General features: G+C 41.4%; 2 protein-coding genes across 37 annotated transcripts in view; one reads left to right on the top strand and one right to left on the bottom strand.

Annotated features, from left to right (window-relative positions):
- The window catches only part of MAGI3 (membrane associated guanylate kinase, WW and PDZ domain containing 3), a 110,465-nt gene extending 97,137 nt beyond the window's left edge, over positions 1 to 13,328 (bottom strand). For 2 of the 3 annotated variants that reach the window (XM_026712927.2, XM_026712928.2), the window contains exon 1: positions 12,807 to 13,327. In XM_026712927.2, coding sequence (XP_026568712.1) covers positions 12,807 to 13,134 — 328 coding nt within the window. In that variant the 5' untranslated portion in view covers positions 13,135 to 13,327. Of the gene's footprint in view, positions 1 to 12,806 lie in introns of all 3 variants that reach the window. The other variant, XM_026712926.2, reaches the window with a different exon arrangement.
- Positions 12,771 to 17,864, top strand: part of LOC148126078 (uncharacterized) — a 217,123-nt gene continuing 212,029 nt past the window's right edge. For 20 of the 34 annotated variants that reach the window (XR_015742758.1, XR_015742756.1, XR_015742769.1 and 17 more), the window contains exon 1: positions 12,771 to 13,002. Coding sequence is in view for 2 of the 34 variants with exons in the window: in XM_087929315.1 (XP_087785441.1) it covers positions 16,202 to 16,224 (23 nt within the window). In the remaining 32 variants the exon portion in view is untranslated. Of the gene's footprint in view, positions 13,003 to 16,155; positions 16,225 to 17,864 lie in introns of all 34 variants that reach the window. The other 14 variants (XR_015742755.1, XR_015742757.1, XR_015742760.1 and 11 more) reach the window with 1 other exon arrangement.

Below are 17,864 nucleotides of genomic sequence, written 5' to 3' on the forward strand. Positions count from 1 at the left end.
AGGTCCTTGACATTGTACATATGATTTGTACATGGGGACAGGGGGAGGGGAGGAGGACATATACTATTGTTTCTGTAATGTACTCCAATAACATAAATCCCAGTTCATACAAGCTGTTTTGCAAATTGTATACCTTTCTAAACAAAAACAAGGTCATTCACAAAAGCCCTATGCAAATGCTCGGCTGTATGCACAGAAGTCTAAGAGATTTAGACAAGCTCTACCTAACATTTGAATGTATGTTTGAAATAGCTACACAAAATTACATTTATATCACATAGATGTACATTTAGCTATGTTTATATTTTATATATGACATAATGCCATTTAGCACAGAGAATAAAAAATCTGATATATATACTATGAACAGTCATCTACTTTAGTAGGTTAACACAAATATCAGTTCCCCGGGACATTAGTGATAGGACCTGCATGTGTGATGATCCTCCTCTTAACTTCATATATTTGCAGAAATGTGTCAGGTTCATATGTTCTTGGTTTTCCTGTGTGCAATTAGTTTCGGCAACATGAGTGGCTGAAGATTTTATACACATACACATGTACACATTAATTTTAATAAATCAGTGCAATTTATATATACATTAATTTTTAATAAATCAGTTTGTAATTGTTTTATAGGAAGAAGGAATACATAGTTGAAGAATGAACACATATCAGTTGATACACTATTTCTCATAAATATGCTGGTAGTATTAATTACTGAAGTTGCCAATTTTTTAAATCCACCTTCTTGCATACAACCAATCTTAAAACTAAACTACTTAACACTAAATCCAAATCAAGTGAACAAATAGTTCTTGGTTTGTGACCATTCGTTCAGTGACTATTCATCATAGTTCTGAATGAAGGGTTTGATGACCTGTACTTAGTTATGGCTGTTGCAGTACAGCCACAAGTCACCTGATCAAAAATTGGACCAGCACACACTTATAACTGCAAGGGGCACTTGAACTCCCACTTGCCTATCTCCCCTCCTCATCTATTTTTTGGCCACTCTTCACAGTGGCACTTGGCAGAAGCAATAGTGGGGCGGCCTGGGGCCTTTGGCAGTCTCAGCCAGCTATCAATGTCCCCAGGTCTCTATTTCAACCCCAATGCCACCATTGCCATTGAGAAATGTCACCTTAAGCCCTACACCGTAGCCAGCTGTTCCAGCAGCGTTGCCTAAAAGACTAGTTGCCCCTGCTGCACTGCACTCCACAATCAAGCAAAGGGTTTTTAAGACATGTTCCTAATATACAAAGCATATTGGGGTGAAACTAAATATAGAAGTCTTCCAGAGAAATAGATTGAACTTAACTAAAGTTAAAGGCTAAACCTGTTAAGCAGTTTCTAGAAGGCAAAATAATTACGTGAAAATTCAGAAAAAAGTATGATGGGTAAAAACTGTATTAAAATATGACCCAAAGAAGCAAAACGTTTTCTTCCATGAATAACTTAAAACAAGGCATTTCTCAAAATGGCAGCATTCAAATTTTGGAACAATTATTGTTTAGAAGTCAGAAAAAAGCAAAGATAAGAAAATATACTTTGCACATAGCAAAAATGATAATAAAAAATTTATTGATGATTCAAAAGATACAAACAGCATACAAGCTTAAGTCCAGAATTGTTTATTGGACAAGATAAGGGATGACTTTGACTGTTTTGAAATCAAAGAATTTAAGTTTTGTTAGCCTTAAGATGAAATGTAAATGCAATGAAGCATTTCTTTTTTCTTCCTCCCATCACAAACATTTTTCCCTTGAGCTATGGTATTATTAGGTATGACAAATGATTCTGAAAACTTAAAAGTTTCCAGAGTTTTTATAGTACTACAACTTTTTGTTGGCTGCACAAGACCTTCTTTCCCAAGTCTTATTAGGAACTGCTATGCACAGCTACCAGCTGTCCCACAAAGGCCAGGCAAGCCTCAGCCTCAGCAGTAGCAAGGCAATGTGAAGGTCAGGTAGGGTGGTGGAGTGCAGGGCAGCAGGGGCCTCAGAATGCAAGTAACCAATATGGGAGAGATGGGGGAATGCTCTTGAGGTCATATGTGTGGATACGCTGCCAAGCACCCAAATTCCCTGATATCCTGATGCTCCAGGGACAAGATCACCTTGCACGATATGGTATGTATTACAGCTCCCAGGTGGAGCAAACTATTGGTGGGAGTGAAATGGCTCTTGGCATTATTGACAGAAAAACCATGCTCCTGTAGCACCTGGATGGTGAGCTCCAAGTCCTCCGTTGCTTGAGATGGTGAAGAGGACTGGACCAGGATGTCATCCAGATAACACTGGACTCTGATGGAGATAGCTCTAAGGTGAGTTGCCAGGGCTGTTAACAGCTTCGTGAATGTTCTAGGAGAAGATGAAAGACCAAAGGGCAAGGCCCTGTACTGAAAATGTCTGCCGTTATAGCAGAACCTGAGGAATTGTCTATGGGCAGGTATAATGGGGACATAAAGATAGGCTTCAGTTAAATCTATGGAAGTGAGGAAGTCCCCTTCCCTAATTCCCTCCAGAATAGACTGGAGAGAATGCATCTTAAACTGCCTGTATCTTGGTCAGCGGTTTAGATGCTATAAATCCAGCATTTCCCTCAACCCTCCAAGGCCTTTGGAATGATAAACAGGATGGAATAAAATCCCATCCCTTGGTGGTCCTCAGGCACCAGCTTAATAGCATGGATCTCCAGCCAGTGCTGAATAGCTGTTTCCACGAGGACCTTCCTCTCTCTGTTTTTAGAAATAGGGCAACGAAAGAAAAACCTCGGGGGTAAGGAGGAACTCTAGAGAAAGGCCCAATTGGACCATCTCCAGGAACCAGGTGTCTGTGGTTACTTCCTCCCAATGCCTGGCAAACAAGGCCAGACATCCCCCAATGGGAGGGTTGACAGCATATTTCTCTAGGGCGTCAGAAGGGATGACCCCCTCCCCCTCAAAAGGGCTGCTTGTTCTGGAACTGGAGGTTTCTACTTATCCTGTCCTGCTGTTGTTTCTGCCTGGGGATGAGACTAGAAAACCCTCCTCCAGCTACAGTCGCCCTAAGGGAGGGGCAGCGAAAATAAGGCACCTAGGCCCTTTCTTGACCTGGGAGGCAAAATCTTCCCCTTGTCTTTGGAGTCCACCAGACCTTGTCCAGTGCTTCTCCAAATATTTGCTCCCCCTTGAAGGGGGCAGTGGTCTATCTCCATTTATGCCTCATGTCTGCCCACCTTTGCCTGAGCCAGAACAAACTTCGAGAGGCTACAGACGATCCTATCACCTCTGAAGCAAACCTGGCCACACTGAGGGTGGCATCAGCCAAGAACTCAACAGCTACTAGAAGCTTATTAATGTGCTGATGAGATCTTACATAATTAGTTAGAATTCTCTCCTGCAGTTCATGTAGCCAGATGAGTGATGCCCTATTGAAAAAGGATCCTCCAGTGGAGGCCTTCACTACCCAGGCTGCTGACTGATGAGTCCTCTGAAGTATATGTTCTGCCCTCTTATCTTCTGTTCTCAGTGAGTCTTTGGGCTCAGCAGGAATCTCAGAATTGGACTGCAGAGCAGCTACCGGGACGTCTACTGTGGGTACTTCCGGAGCTCTGGAAAGATCAGCTCGCTGTTAAACAACCTCCCATCAAGGGAAAAAGGGCCTGGACCTGACCCAGGAGAAGACCACTGCCTCTGGATGACCGCTGTAAACATCTTTGGTGAAGGGATGACCTCTGCAGTTATGGTCTTCTCCGAGAAGACTCTTCTCGGAGAAGAGCGGATCATTGGGGCCCTCAGATGCATGTGCTGGCTCATGTGGTGCTCTGTGGAATTCTTTGCCTTGAAGAGGAGCGATTTAAATAGGGACGGTTCTCAGAATCCAGGCCTTCAATATCACAGAGGTCTCTCTCTCTATCTGATCTCCCATGTCAGAATGGGCAGAGTGATCACATAGACGGAGCACAAGAATCAGCCTCAGAATACATGGAAAGGTCATCAAGAAGTTGAGAGACTTGTCTCAAGCCCTGTCTGGAAGAATAGCAAAAAGCTACTGAGGGAGATCACCTAGACTGCTTTAGGGCTGCAAATACCCTTTGCTTTACTGCTTCCACTAGCAAAACCTGCATGTTGTACTGAACATCTGGATCTTGTCCCACTGCTGGGTGGAGCACTCTGGTTCTTTATACAGTTGTTGCTAGCTGTCCTGTTGCTGGACAGACAGAGAAAAATTCTCTTCCCTCAGAGATGTCAAAAGAGACTTCAGGCTCTTGCAATCCAAACTGCTCTTCAGCTTCCCCCGTGTCCAGCATCAGCAAATGCCTCCTGTCATTTTGAAGAGACCTGGCTCTTTTCTCCAACAGTTGCTCCTCATTTTGGTGGGAATCAATCTGGTACTGTTTGAAACAGCTCCCAGACTTTCTTGGGCTGCTTCTTGCTGTCCCTTAGCTCACAGCCTGTTCAGTGCTCTGTCCCTATGACGCTTATCCTGCTCTGCTGCCTTGGAGCCTTTTCGAGCCCCTTCTTGGCTTGGGGTCTTCTAATGTGGCTAAAACATTTGGTTGTAGGGCTGAGAGAGCTAAACGGCCAGCGAGCCATTTCCTCTACTCTCATATTCACACAGCCAGAATTTACTGTTGAATTTGCCATTTTAAATAACTGACAGGTAACCTAACTCCCCTGGGAGTGTCTGCTGACCTGTGGATTTGACAACTCAAGGAATTAAACAAGAACCTAAACCAAAATTTGGCAGAGTGTTAAAGCTGTCAACTCCAGACTCCGATGACAGCTGTTTTACACCCTTTTAAAATTTCACTGCTGTGGAGCAAACAGGCTTAAGACGGCCATTTAAAGCAGCACAATAGCCCTCCCAAGCCAAGACAGTTAGGGTGTGGAGGTTTCCTCTGACACACTGTGGTGTCAGCCACTCTTACTTGAAGAGAATTGGCCCTCAGCTGATCCGTCCACATTGCTCCAGGCCGAAACCCTGAAAGATCGATCTTTTGACAGCCACTCAGTTGGGAGACCAATAGCCGGCTGTCGCTATGATAGCATTCAGGATTGGATTTTGTCTGATTTTACCTTAATTAATCTCAAATTTGTAGAGCGCTAAAAACACATTGTCCTAGCTGCTTGACTGAGTCAATTTCTGGAGCACCCTTAGTAACAGGGGAGTGTCCTCACAGATCCGACAGACTCAGTCCAATCAGCTAGCAGCAACTGACAACCCAATCCTGGATGCCATCTTCACCATAATGGAGAATATAGGTAGTTCTTGACTTTTGTTTAGTGACCCCTCAAAGTTATAACAGCATTGAAAAAAGTGGCATCTGACCACTGACACTTTTTCACCTTTTGCAGCGGATATTACTGACTTAAAAGAAGTGCAAGCAAACAAAAATTATTCACAATTGTTATTAGCAGTATATTCGATTTATGTTCAACTATTAAAAGCAGTAAAACAAGCAAGTTGAGAATGGATAGACTCCTAGGTAAGAAAAATGTTAAGGTGGTTATAAACAGAATAAAAAATACAAAGAACTGGGATCAGTTAGTTGCATATGTCTTCACTGCAGAAAATGTAGGAAAGATCCTCAGGCTTACACTGACATTTTCAGAGTATCTAAATGAACTAGTCTTCATAAGAAATTGAGTTCTATCTAAGCCTTATTAAAATGTAAAAAAAATAAACAGTTCAGTTAGTCCACTAAATGTTCTTAAAAACTAAAATGTGAAATTTCAGGTTTTCTAACTATATACAGGTAAAACTCAAAAAATTAGAATATCATGCAAAAGTTCATTTATTTCAGTAATGCAACTTAAAAGGTGAAACTAATATATGAGTTAGACTCATTACATGCAAAGCAAGATAGTTCAAGCTGTGATGTGTCATAATTGTGATGATTATGGCTTACAGCTCATGAAAACCCCAAATCCACAATTCTCAGAAAATTAGAATATTACATGCAATCAATAAAACAAGGATTGTACATAGAACAATATTGGACCTCTGAAAAGTATAAGCATGCATATGTACTCAGTACTTGGTTTGGGCCCCTTTTGCAGCAATTACTGCCTCAATGCGGTGTGGCATAGAAGCTATCAGCCTGTGGCACTGCTGAGGTGTTATGGAAGACCAGGATGCTTCAATAGCGGCCTTCAGCTCTTCTGCATTGTTTGGTCTCATGTCTCTCATCTTTCTCTTGGCAATGTCCCATAGATTCTTTATTGGGATTCAGGTCAGATGAGTTTGCTGGCAAATCAAGCACAGTAATCCCGCAATCATTGAACCAGGTTTTGGTGCTTTTGGCAGTGTGGGCAGGTGCCAAGTCCTGCTGGAAAATGAAGTCAGCATCCCCATAAAGCTCGTCTGCAGAGTGCTCCAAAATCTCCTGGTATGAAGTGCTCCAAAATCTCCTGGTATGAAGTGCTCCAAAATCTCCTGGTAGATGGCTGTGTTGACCCTGGACTTAATGAAGCACAGTTGACCAACACCAGCAGATGACATGGCTCCCCAAATCAACACAGACCATGGAAACTTCACACTCGACTTCAAGCATCTTGCAGTGTGTGCCTCTCCATTCTTTCCTCCAGACTCTGGGTCCTTGGTTGCTCTCATCAGAAAAGAGGACTTTGGACCACTGAGCAACAGAACAGTTCTGTTTTTCTTTAGCCCAGGTAAGACACTTCTGAGGTTTGTTGTTCAGGAGTGGCTTGACAAGAGGAATAAGACATTTGAAGTCTGTGTGTGGTGGCTCTTGATGTGGTGGCTCTTGACTCCAGCCTGTCCACTCCTCGTGAAAGCCCCCAACACATTTGAATGGCCTTTTCCTGACAATCCTGTCCAGGCTGCGGTCATCCCTGCTGCTTGTGCACCTTTTTCTTCCATACTTTTCCCTTCCACATAACTTTCTATTAATGAGCTTTGATACAGAACTTTGGGAACATCCAACTTCTTTTGCAATTACCTTTTGAGGCTTTCCCTCCTTATGGAGGGTGTCAGTGATGGTTTTCTGCACAACTGTAAGGTCATCAGTCTTTTCCATGATTGTGATTCCTACTGAACCAGACTGAGAGACCATTTAAAGGCCCAGGAACCCTTTGCAGGTGTTATGGCTTAATTAGCTGATTAGAGTGGTACACTTTGAGCCTAGAATATTGAACCTTTTCACAATATTCTAATTTTCTGAGATTGTGGATTTGGGGTTTTCATGAGCTGTAAGTCATAATCATCTCAGTTATGACACATCATGGCTTGAACTATCTTGCTTTGCATGTAATGAGTCTATCTAATATATTAGGTTCACCTTTTAAGTTGCATTACTGAAATAAATGAACTTCTGCATGATATTCTAATTTTTCAAGTTTCACCTGTATTTCAGAGTCTAGCTTTTATCTGAGGCAATAAGATGACTTCTCTCCTGCACAGCACAATATGCATTAATGGGAAACAAAATGATGAAACAGAAAAGATGTGAGAATATCTCCATACAAATTAAAGAAATTGTGAGATATATTAGACTAAACAGAAATTAAGGCCATTAATTGCCATTTCAGGTATGTAAAAGCCATGGAGGATATCATAGCAGTCTAGAATAAGCTTCTTTTTTATTGCCCCATATTGCATGATGCCTCTTATACTTGGACGCCAGACACAGGGAAACTAAGCAGTCTGGTTAAGCAGTTTGCATAATTTCTCATTAATTAAGATATATAATTTAGTCTCAGTCTGCATTCCAGTATTGAGATAGGTATGATTATGTAACTTCGGTAATGAATTCTCTGGTATTTGGAAATTTGTTCAACTTGTAGATTTTGAAAAGTGGACAGAGATGAGAACAATTCCTTACTTACACGATCCTTGCCTTTCCTGTCTAACTAAACTAGACAACAGAGGACTAGCCATATTAATGCCGCTCTGAGAAACAGGTATGGCTTCTCAAGCTTAAGGGAGACTATAAGACTATCCTTAAAAGTTCTTGTTTGACCACAAATAGATAGCTATTAAAATCTTATTATATATATATATATATATAAATGTCTAGCTAGGAAACAAAATTTATGTTCTGACAATCTCAGATACATATGGAAAATACTTATCTATTTCAATTAGGCTTTTGAATGGGATACAGAAGTGGGATGGATTTGATCATCAAGCCCATACTAGAAACAAAATGGGAGAATACAATTACTAGATCTTTTCAATTTAATGAAGGCTATCCATACCAGCATTTCTCAACTTTTCTGCAACCACACATCAATGAACAAATTCTCAAAAAATAAAAAGTCTATCCAATTCAAATCTATTTTCATATTTTACCTGAATGGCAGTGAATGCAGAAAAGGGCCTGTAGTTTAGCCAGCGGACTGGTGGTGAACATGAGAAGGCTATAGTGAATCACTAGTGTTTTATAATCTTCATTAACAAAAATCTCTGAACTGTACCTTCAACTATGGTATTCTCCTCCATTGCCTAACATAACTGATCGTTAGTTTTGCCAATAGTTTAATCCTTCTTATGATGGTGGGCTCATACTGTGTTTAAGACCTTGGCCATTGTTCTATGACATCCCCAAGGAATTTATTATGTCTCTATACTATTAAAATATCAACATTAATTCACCAGGGGATATCACCTAGAGCTTCCATTGGTATATTTCAACTCCCAACTCTACTTCTCCTTGTTATCTGATTCCCCTGATTATTGTACAAACTGGGCAATACCATGGTGATCATTTAGGCAATCATACTTATCATAAAAATACAACTCAGTTGCTTTATATTTTAGCCATAAGCCACATATATTCTCTTCTATTGTAATTACTTTATACTTTCCTTCTCCAGTTTTAATCCTTTGCAAGAAACTACAACTGAAGTATACACGCTTCTCTGTTCCCACAACAAAATAAACCTCTAGCAACATAACATTAAAATCTCATTCAGAACATATAAAGCAGGGGTTGGCAACCTTCTTCAATGTAGGGATCAGAGGCCATGCTGCCACCATTTGCCCCTCCTTTTCCACCACAAAGTTTGCTTTCCCTATCATCAAGGACAGAGGGGGACTGGTAAAGCCCTTGTCAAAATGATTAGCCAAGGAGGTGGCGAATGCTCTCTTGCGTCTCTTATGGATGAATATGAATATGTTGAATATGAATGAATATGTTTCTTTTTGGGATCTTACGCTGGATGGTTTTTGATGGCAGGCAAGTATGCTGCTCACCCTCTTAAGTAGAGGAATTTAGTTCTGGCCTTGAAATGAAATGATTGCTCAGCATTGGGAAAATAAAAAGTATAAGAAAAGGACTCAGAACAGCCTTGTCTTGCTTGCCCTTACTGTGATTAAAAGAGAACAGTTAATGGTTTGGAGAAGCTTTTAAGAGTCTGTTAATATTCTCTACAACAGGGGTGTCAAACTCAAGGCTCAGGGGCCAGATTCGGCCCACAGGGTGCTTAGATATGGCCCTCAGGGCCACCCTGGAAAGAGGAAAGGACCAGCCCACAGTGTCTCTGCCAGCAAAAATGGAGCTAGGGAGGGTGGGCCAAGTTCCGTTTTCACTGGCAAGGCTTGCAGGAGGCCATCGCAGCCAAAAATGGAGCTCGTGTGGGCCACGGGTTGCCCTTGGAAGCCCACTTTTGTTGGCAGAGTGCTCAGGGCCACCACAGGTGCCCCAGACCTGAGTGATGTTGAGCTGGCCATGCTCACACTGGCCATGCCCCTCCCAGCCCCCCCAAGGTCAAACACAATCCAGATGCGGCCCTCAGTGAAATTGAGTTTGACACCCCTGCTCTACAATACTATACAGAAGTATTCCTAGAATCCAACCAGTATGTTTCTTGACCTGGGCCTGACAGAGAACAAAATACCTACAACATTCACCATATCCATTCTTCTTAATACTGGAAAAGCCAAAAAGAATTGCTAAGTTCCACACAGGAATAAAGGGATATTAAAATAACTAAGCAACTCTTAGTATGCAAAGGTAAATGCTAAATGCTAAAAAAATCTGACATTTAAGGAGCTAGTAGAAAGGCATTTTAGAGCTGCAGTAAATAACTCACAGAAGCAATATAACAGTTGGGGGGAACATCTTTATATTACAGAATCCATTAAGAACTGAATTAAATATAAAATAGCCAATATAATGTTATTATGCAAATGTATCATGTGTCACCATATAAACACTTGTTATTGGTACTGTAGTTCCAAAAAAACTATATTATATATAAAAAAGATGCAAAAACTGACAACTTAAGCAACCAGGGAGTTAAAGCAATTATTCTATGAAAAAGGGAAAAACAAATTGGAACATTATGGAAGTGTAGATAGTTACATAAGGTATGGAAAAAGTGATCAGAGAAAATCTTCTCCCTTCCTAAGAATAGCAGAACCAAAGACTGATTATACTATTCAATTGAAGCTGAACAGTCAATAAAGTATTTATTCACACCACACATAATTAAATTCTGGATTTCATTTCCACAAATGTGATGTTGCAGTTTTAATGAATCAACAAGGACAAGGCAATCAAAAGCCGCTGGTCATGGTGACTGTACTATGCTACTTTATAAAACAAGAACACTATACTATTAAATGTATACAACATATAGTCTTTTTTTGCAGTGTAACCATGTCATCCTGGATGGAAGAAAGAGAAAATTATTAGTTTCATAAATTATTCTGCCTGAAAACTTTGCTCTCAATTTCATTATAAGTAACTGTAATTGTGCATACACTACTGTAACCCCCAAAATAATAATCTCATGTCAATCTGAAGATTTATAAATACAAGAAAAGCAAAATGCTTAATTTTACAAGCTATTAGTAAATCATAAGTAAAAGTCTAATTTTTGTTTCCATCTCAGAGGAAATAGAAGCAGAAGCTGAGCAGTTTACATTCATTATAATTAAACAGAGAATTTAGTTTGCTGCCCTATAGACACAATCAACCATACTTTATGTATTCAACACAGGTTTTTATTTTAGATATTCTTAGTTTTTGTTAATTACCCAGAACCCTATCAATATAAAACGATTTGCAACCTATACAGAAAATGTAGGAAATACAGGCAAAAAATTAATGTTATCATATAATGCAAAATAATTTTATTACACGGAATAATATCCATGTAAAGCTGCTGGGTCAAAATACTGTTTAGTATTTGTTTCAGGTCAATAGATCATTTTTATTCTAAAAAATGTTTATATATTTAAAACAAATACATCCATTAACAATATGTTAATTTATTCTTCAATTGACCATGAAATGAAGAATCACTGTTTGAGTTTTTCTCTAGTAATTTGTATTACTGTTCTACAGATATGCACATTTTATTCAAAGAAATAATGAATTCCAATAACAAGTAAAAGTAACCTAAAAGACAGTTATTAATAATGTTCAGTTGCTAACTGTCTCCAAGGATAACATTATGTTTTAATAAATGCTGGTATTCTGGAAACTTCATTTTCATAACCTACACGAACAACTAGATTTGCTAAGAATTCATCAGATTATGAAAACAGGGAAGGTTAAAACAGAAGGTTAATCACAAGTTATTACCTCACAGATTAAAAAAAAATCAGATCAACAATACAAGAAATCAGAAGTAAGCTTTGAACCATGTAATATTAATCTATTTTACTGAAAAGGGCTGCAGGGTCTACACCACAGATGCAGCATGCTAAAACCTGTTTGCTCAAGCATGAATTACAGTTACAACTGTTCCCCTCCCCCTTCTCCGTAAGAACTGAGTATACACAGAAAAGAAACTAAAAAGAGATACCTTACCATGCAAAAGTAATTGTTTTTTTCTTATAAACTCTAGTGGAATTGTCAGAAAAGACATCTCAAATATTAACTATTTGTTTACAGCAGAAAGCTTTCATGGTCAAATATTTCTGACTAACTATAAAACCAAAAGCCAATATTCTACACAGAAAAATTAATTCATTAAAAGGGTAAAAGAAGCCACTAGGCTAGGATGATAATCACACCTAATACTGTATAAGGCATTAATGGAACAAACCACATAAAATGCTATTGAAGTCCTTTGCTACCACAAAGCCTAACCACCACTCTTGTGTTAAAGCAGGTCTTATAAGTGAAACACTTCAGTAATGATACCAGCACTGGAGCGGAAGATGGATACTGAAGTAAACAGGAAGGGCCAGGTCTGTTCAGGGAAGGGATTTAGCAGATGTACCAGGAGGGGTGACAGTGGGTCAGATTTGCCTTAATAGAAAACAATAGGTGGGAGAGAGCTGTAAAAAGGACACAGAATATAAATGGGACAAGACACCCAAGAAACATTGGGCACAGAAGTGTTGTTGGAAGTGAGAAAGAAAGGTGGCACAGGTAGAGTTGATGAATGCCCTAAAGGATAAAAGATACGGCAGAAAGATAGGACAGCTTAATCTTCCGAGAAATACAGAATTTACAAAAGCGACGTCCATCAGTTAGGGAGGTAAGAGAAGCAGTAGAAAGAGAAGGGATGGTAAAGAGAAAACGTTACAGGGATCAGATTGGAGGGTGGGGGGAAACGATTCTGGGTGGTGCTAAGGGTGGATAGGAGGAGTGCTTTGAGCGGAGAAGAGAGAAGTACAGTCGCGATTAAGAAGGGGGAAAAAGGAGGACTGGAAAGCACGAATATAAAGACCGGGAAAGACCCACAATTTTTTGGGGGTGTTAAAAGAGAAGCAGGTGCGCTGGGTGGAGCCGGGGGCGGTGACTTCGGACTGTCTCCCACCCCTTTCGCGGAGAAGGAAAAGGGGTGAGAAAGAATCGACCTCCCCCCTTTCGACAACCATTCACTCGGACGCACTGACCTGGCCGCACGGTCTTGAGGCGCACCGGTTCCCTGAAGTGGCGGATGACGGCTAGGGTGTCGCGGTGAGTGAGGCCGCTCACCGGGGTCCCGTTTACCTCCAGCAATACATCCCCGAGGGCAGGGGGCTTCCCTGAAAGCAAAACGGAACCAGGTCCGCCGCCGGAGTCGGCCACTGTCAGCAGGCGGCCCCCGAGGTAAGGGAATTCTCCCCGTTCGGCGCCGCCTCGCAGGAGATCGGGGTCTGGGCCGGAGCCGCTCCCCCAGGACACGGAGCACTCCTGCACCTTGCTGAGCCAGTGGCGCTTCCTCCGCAGCGTCTTAGACATGAGGCCACACCATGGGCGCCCCTCCGCGCGCGCGCCGCCCTGTGCCGCCGCCGCCGCCGAGCTCGCCTTACGGACGGTTGGCCGAGCGGCCAACCAGACGTCCGCGCGCGCACCCTCCCACCTTCTTCTCCCACCACCGGCCGCGACTGCCTCCCAACTGGCGCCCTCAACGCGGCGATCAGGACACGCCCCCTTGCCTTCGTTGGCAACACCTCTTTTTCCCCTGGCGTTGGGTTAAGCCCCGCCCGGCAGTTGACGGGCGGGGCTAAATGGAGTGACGTCCAGGAAAAAAAGGGGGGGGGGACTTTCAGGACGGGGGTGGGTTGAGACGAGACTTGTGTAGAACTTCTAAGCGAGCGGGGCACAAAACAGTAAAATAACTGCACATTTAAATGCGAGTGATAACTCCACCCAACGCAGTTTATTCAACATGCATCCGATGAGAGGGCCCGCTTTATGCCCTTGACGCCACACTGTCCACCTCCTTCCGCGCGCCGTAAACCTAATCCTCCTGGCCCGAAGAGCAAGAGAGCGGGCCGCAGGGACGGTAGTTCCTTGTGGCTGTCTTGAACGCCACGTGTTCGCCCGCTGTCTCTCTCTCTAGCTAGCTTTCTCTCCGGCCAATTAAGGTTGTACCCACAAAGAAAATGGAGGTAAAGGGAGAGAGTACTTTTACTGGCCCAAAGCGCGGCCCCAAGTCGTGCGGCTCATGCTCTGCAGTGCCCGGAGACGGCGGGTGAGCAAATGGAGGCTATTCATCATTGGCGTCCGCCTGCAAGCTCTTCTGAAGAACAAGCCTTCCCCTCGGCAGTCCATTCTCTCTGGATCGTAATTTGAGCTCCCATTTCCGTCCGGCGGAGTGAACCGAAGCGGCTGCCTTCTTTTCACATTCTTTTTCCCCCTCCTCCGGGCAGGGGAAGAGATGAGATAAGGAGGGAGCCGCTGTTCTGCTTAGTGCCAATAGCTGGCTCGAAGCCACTGCGCTAGCACAACCTTTTCTAACTAGTACTCTCTCTCTCTCTTTTGTGTGTGTGTGTGTGTGTGTGTGTGTGTCTGTGTCTGTGAGAGAGAGAAAGAGAGAGAGAGAGACTATAACTCGGACTTCCCCGGACCAGGGCGGTGTAATTGGGATATGTAGTAAAAGGTGTCTGGTTGAGAAAGGCGGAAATCTCAGCAGGACAGCTTCATCCTCTGACTTCCATCCTTGAAGCTGCTTTGTAGAAACAAAATTACCAATCTCTTCCTTGTATTCTTTATAAGCATATTGGAATTTACTTAAGAATGTAAAGAATACGCTAGATCAGACCTAGTGCCTACATTCTGACTTTATAGGGGTTTTTTTTGTAGCTTACTTTTCCATTTTAAAAAAGTGCCCAGAGTCACTGGGAATTGAACAGAATATAAATTCAATACATTTACTATTATTATTATAAAGCAGTGCCCCAGCAGCACCATTATACCGATTGGTGTTCAGAGGCATAGTGAGGTCTGATTCTCAATATATTGTATAGCCATCAATCTACAGCAAATGGAGCATCAGAAACCATTCTGTGGTTATGTATCTTTGTCGCCCCTCTTTTCAAGCAGTTATGAAAATGTACAGCTGCACTTCGGGGTTTATTGAATCTGGCCAGTGATGTGCATGAATTAGAGTGCTGAACTAGGACTTGGGAGATCCAGGTTCAAATCTATATAATTTATTATCTCTGCCTCAAAGGGTGATATTTTTTGGAAAAAATGGAAAAGGAATTGCTATGTATATCACTTTGAATCGTAAAGAAAAGCAGAATATAAGTAAATTCAACGAGGAAAAAACATTATGTATGTTACAAATCAAAATATGTATTTTATCCAAAATACATGCAATTATAGAAGTGGCATTAATGAAAAACATGCGCACAATTATTTTTTAGTGTCTTTTCCACTAAGAACAAGAACAAGAAAATGACTGAATATATGAGTTATGATATCTATTTTTATAAAGAAATGCAGATACTAACAGCTATGACATGCATTTCCCTACCTATTACTTACTCCATAATAATATGTGCTATGAATTGTAGCTTTCCTTTTCTTTATATTTCTGCCCATAAATTTGTACATATTTATAATCCACTTTATATCAATTAACTAATGAAATTACACATATTTCTGATTCTTTTAAAAATATTTATTTTAATCATTGTATAAGGAGACAGAGTTTGGTCTTAATGTGCTGCACAATCACTACTTCAATGTTTGTTTTGTGAAATTGCCACTCTTTCAATGTCTGGCATTGTACACTGAGCACTGTAATCAGAGGTGGTATTCAGCAGATTCTGACCAGTTCTGGAGAACCGGTAGTGGAACATTTGAGTAGTTCAGAGAACCGGCAAATACCACCTCTGATTGGCCCTACTCCCATCTATTCTCTGCCTCCCGACTCCCAGCTGATCGGCTGGGTCTTCTTTTGCTGCCTTGCACAGGAGAACAGAGCTGGAAAGCAGATTAGTGGGTTGGGGAGGGAATGGGGATTTTACAGTATCCTTCCCCTGGAGTGGGGTGGGAATGAAGATTTTGGAATATCCTTCCCCTGAAGTGGGGTGGGAATTGAGATTTTACAGTATCCTTCCCCTGCCACACCCATCAAGCCATGCCCACTCACTAGTTTGATACTTCCATCTTCCATTAGGCCTGCAGAAGAGGTCCCTTGTATTAGGGAACACCATCCGGTGGGGCCCAGAAAGAGAGCCTTTTGAAACAACTCCTTCCCCACCAGGGTTCAGATTGACCCAAAACCTGTTTTCAAAAAGCCATAAAGAGGTGGTTTTGCCATTAGGTTTGGGAATCACTCTGTGTTGTAGAGCAGTAGTTATGTTGTTTTTTTAATACCTCGGCTGCAGTTGTGTTATATGGTATTTGCATATATGATTTTATATTACTTTGTTTCATATTATTTGTTGTTGTAAACCACTCAGGACCATGTGTTAGAAATGGGTGGCTATAAAAATTGACATATACTTGGGTGTTCATATTCCGTAGAACATATTCGTTACCCAGAAGAATCTCTGGAAGCTTACAGAAATTGATGGGGATAGCTACAGGATTATGGTAAGCAGCAGAAAAAGAATTTGTAATAGTTCTAACCATACTATGCCAGCAGATTTGTAGAATGACACAGTGACCAGCAGATTAAAATAGGTCAGTATACATTCTAATACCTAAGAAAGGAAACACAACTGAGTATGCAAGCTCTAGTACCATATCTAATTTTGCATGCTAGCAAAATAATGCTTAGGAACATCCATCAGAATGGCAGATGGCAGATGTTCAAACTGGCTTGAGAAAAGACCAAGAAACAATATACATTATTGGTTACCTGGTTATCTATCAAGGATTATTGGATCCCTGATAGACTTTTATAAGGTTTGGTGAGGGAAGGAAGACCAGCAACAAAAAGTTGTACTCAAATATAGCAAAGATGACTACACTGTTGGAAGACAAAAACTAGGGTCATCCTGGAGAAAATCTGTCACTCAGAATCAACATTGATGGTACATCATAATTACCATTCATTTCTGTCCAAACTTTTTCCCCCTTTATTAAGTTTTTAACCATATAGCAAATCATGGTGGGGACAGTGGGAACCTTGTTTAGTACCTCTTGTTATAAAAGTACTGAGCAAGTCATTAATGTATCATTAACTCTAATAATGGTATTAATATTTTGCTATAAAATTTCAAATCATTCTAGAAATTTAATATTGAAATTCATGTATTCTGAAGTGGAAAATAGAATAGACAGCAGACTGTCAAATTCCTTTGTTCCATTTAATGATAATGCAGGTAATCCTCGAACTATGACCACAATGGAGCCTGCCCACTATGGTTGCAAATGGTGAGAACCGTTAAGAGAGACAGTCTCACTCTTCCCCACTGCCTTTAGAGGGGCCCTAGCTCGGCCTTAAAGGCGGTTGGACAAACAGCAAAAAGCTTTGGAAGGACCCAACCTCTGTCCATTTGCTGCATGTGTTGTGTTCTAGCTGGCTGAACTTTTTGAGCTGAATTTTTTCTTCAGCTCCTCAGTGCAAACTGGAAAAGATTTTTCTTTCTTTCTTTCTTTCTTTCTTTCTTTCTTTCTTTCTTTCTTTCTTTCTTTCTTTCTTTCTTTCTTTCTTTCTTCCTTCCTTCCTTCCTTCCTTCCTTCCTTCCTTCCTTCCTTCCTTCCTTCCTTTCTTCCCTCCTTTCCTCCCTCCCTCCCTCCGTTTCCTCTACTCTTCAGCCTGGCTGTCACTCGTGGTAACTAATTTACAGATTTTGTCACTCTCTTTCCAGGCATACAGTAAATTTAACAATTGAGGTTTTTAAAAGGGATAGAGATTGGAGGGCAGAGGTGGAAAGTTTAGTTTCAGCACCTAATGGAACAGGGTGAGAAAGATTAAGTCTGTAGTCTATCCCCCCTCCCCAGCTTTTTTTTTTTTTTTCCTTTTGGAAGAAATGTGAGTTTCTGGAGGAGGGAGGACATTAAGCAAGGAAAAGGATTTCAGAGGCTCCTCATGAAGCTGCTCCCTTTGCATGTAGGAGGTTGGCTTTCCCAAAGCCTAGCAAGAGCCAGGAGCAATCCACCCAATGGCCAGCTGATTGGAACAGAAAGCTCTAAAACCAACTACCATTTCTGCAAGGAATTGTCAATGTGCTGAAAATAGCACGACTTCCAGAAGGTATTGGCCATTGAAACAGGATCATATGTAG

Source organism: Pseudonaja textilis, chromosome 3 (genome assembly GCF_049901715.1).
Source record: "Pseudonaja textilis isolate UNSWEBS1 chromosome 3, rPseTex1.2, whole genome shotgun sequence".
In the NCBI taxonomy this organism is placed as follows: domain Eukaryota; kingdom Metazoa; phylum Chordata; class Lepidosauria; order Squamata; family Elapidae; genus Pseudonaja; species Pseudonaja textilis.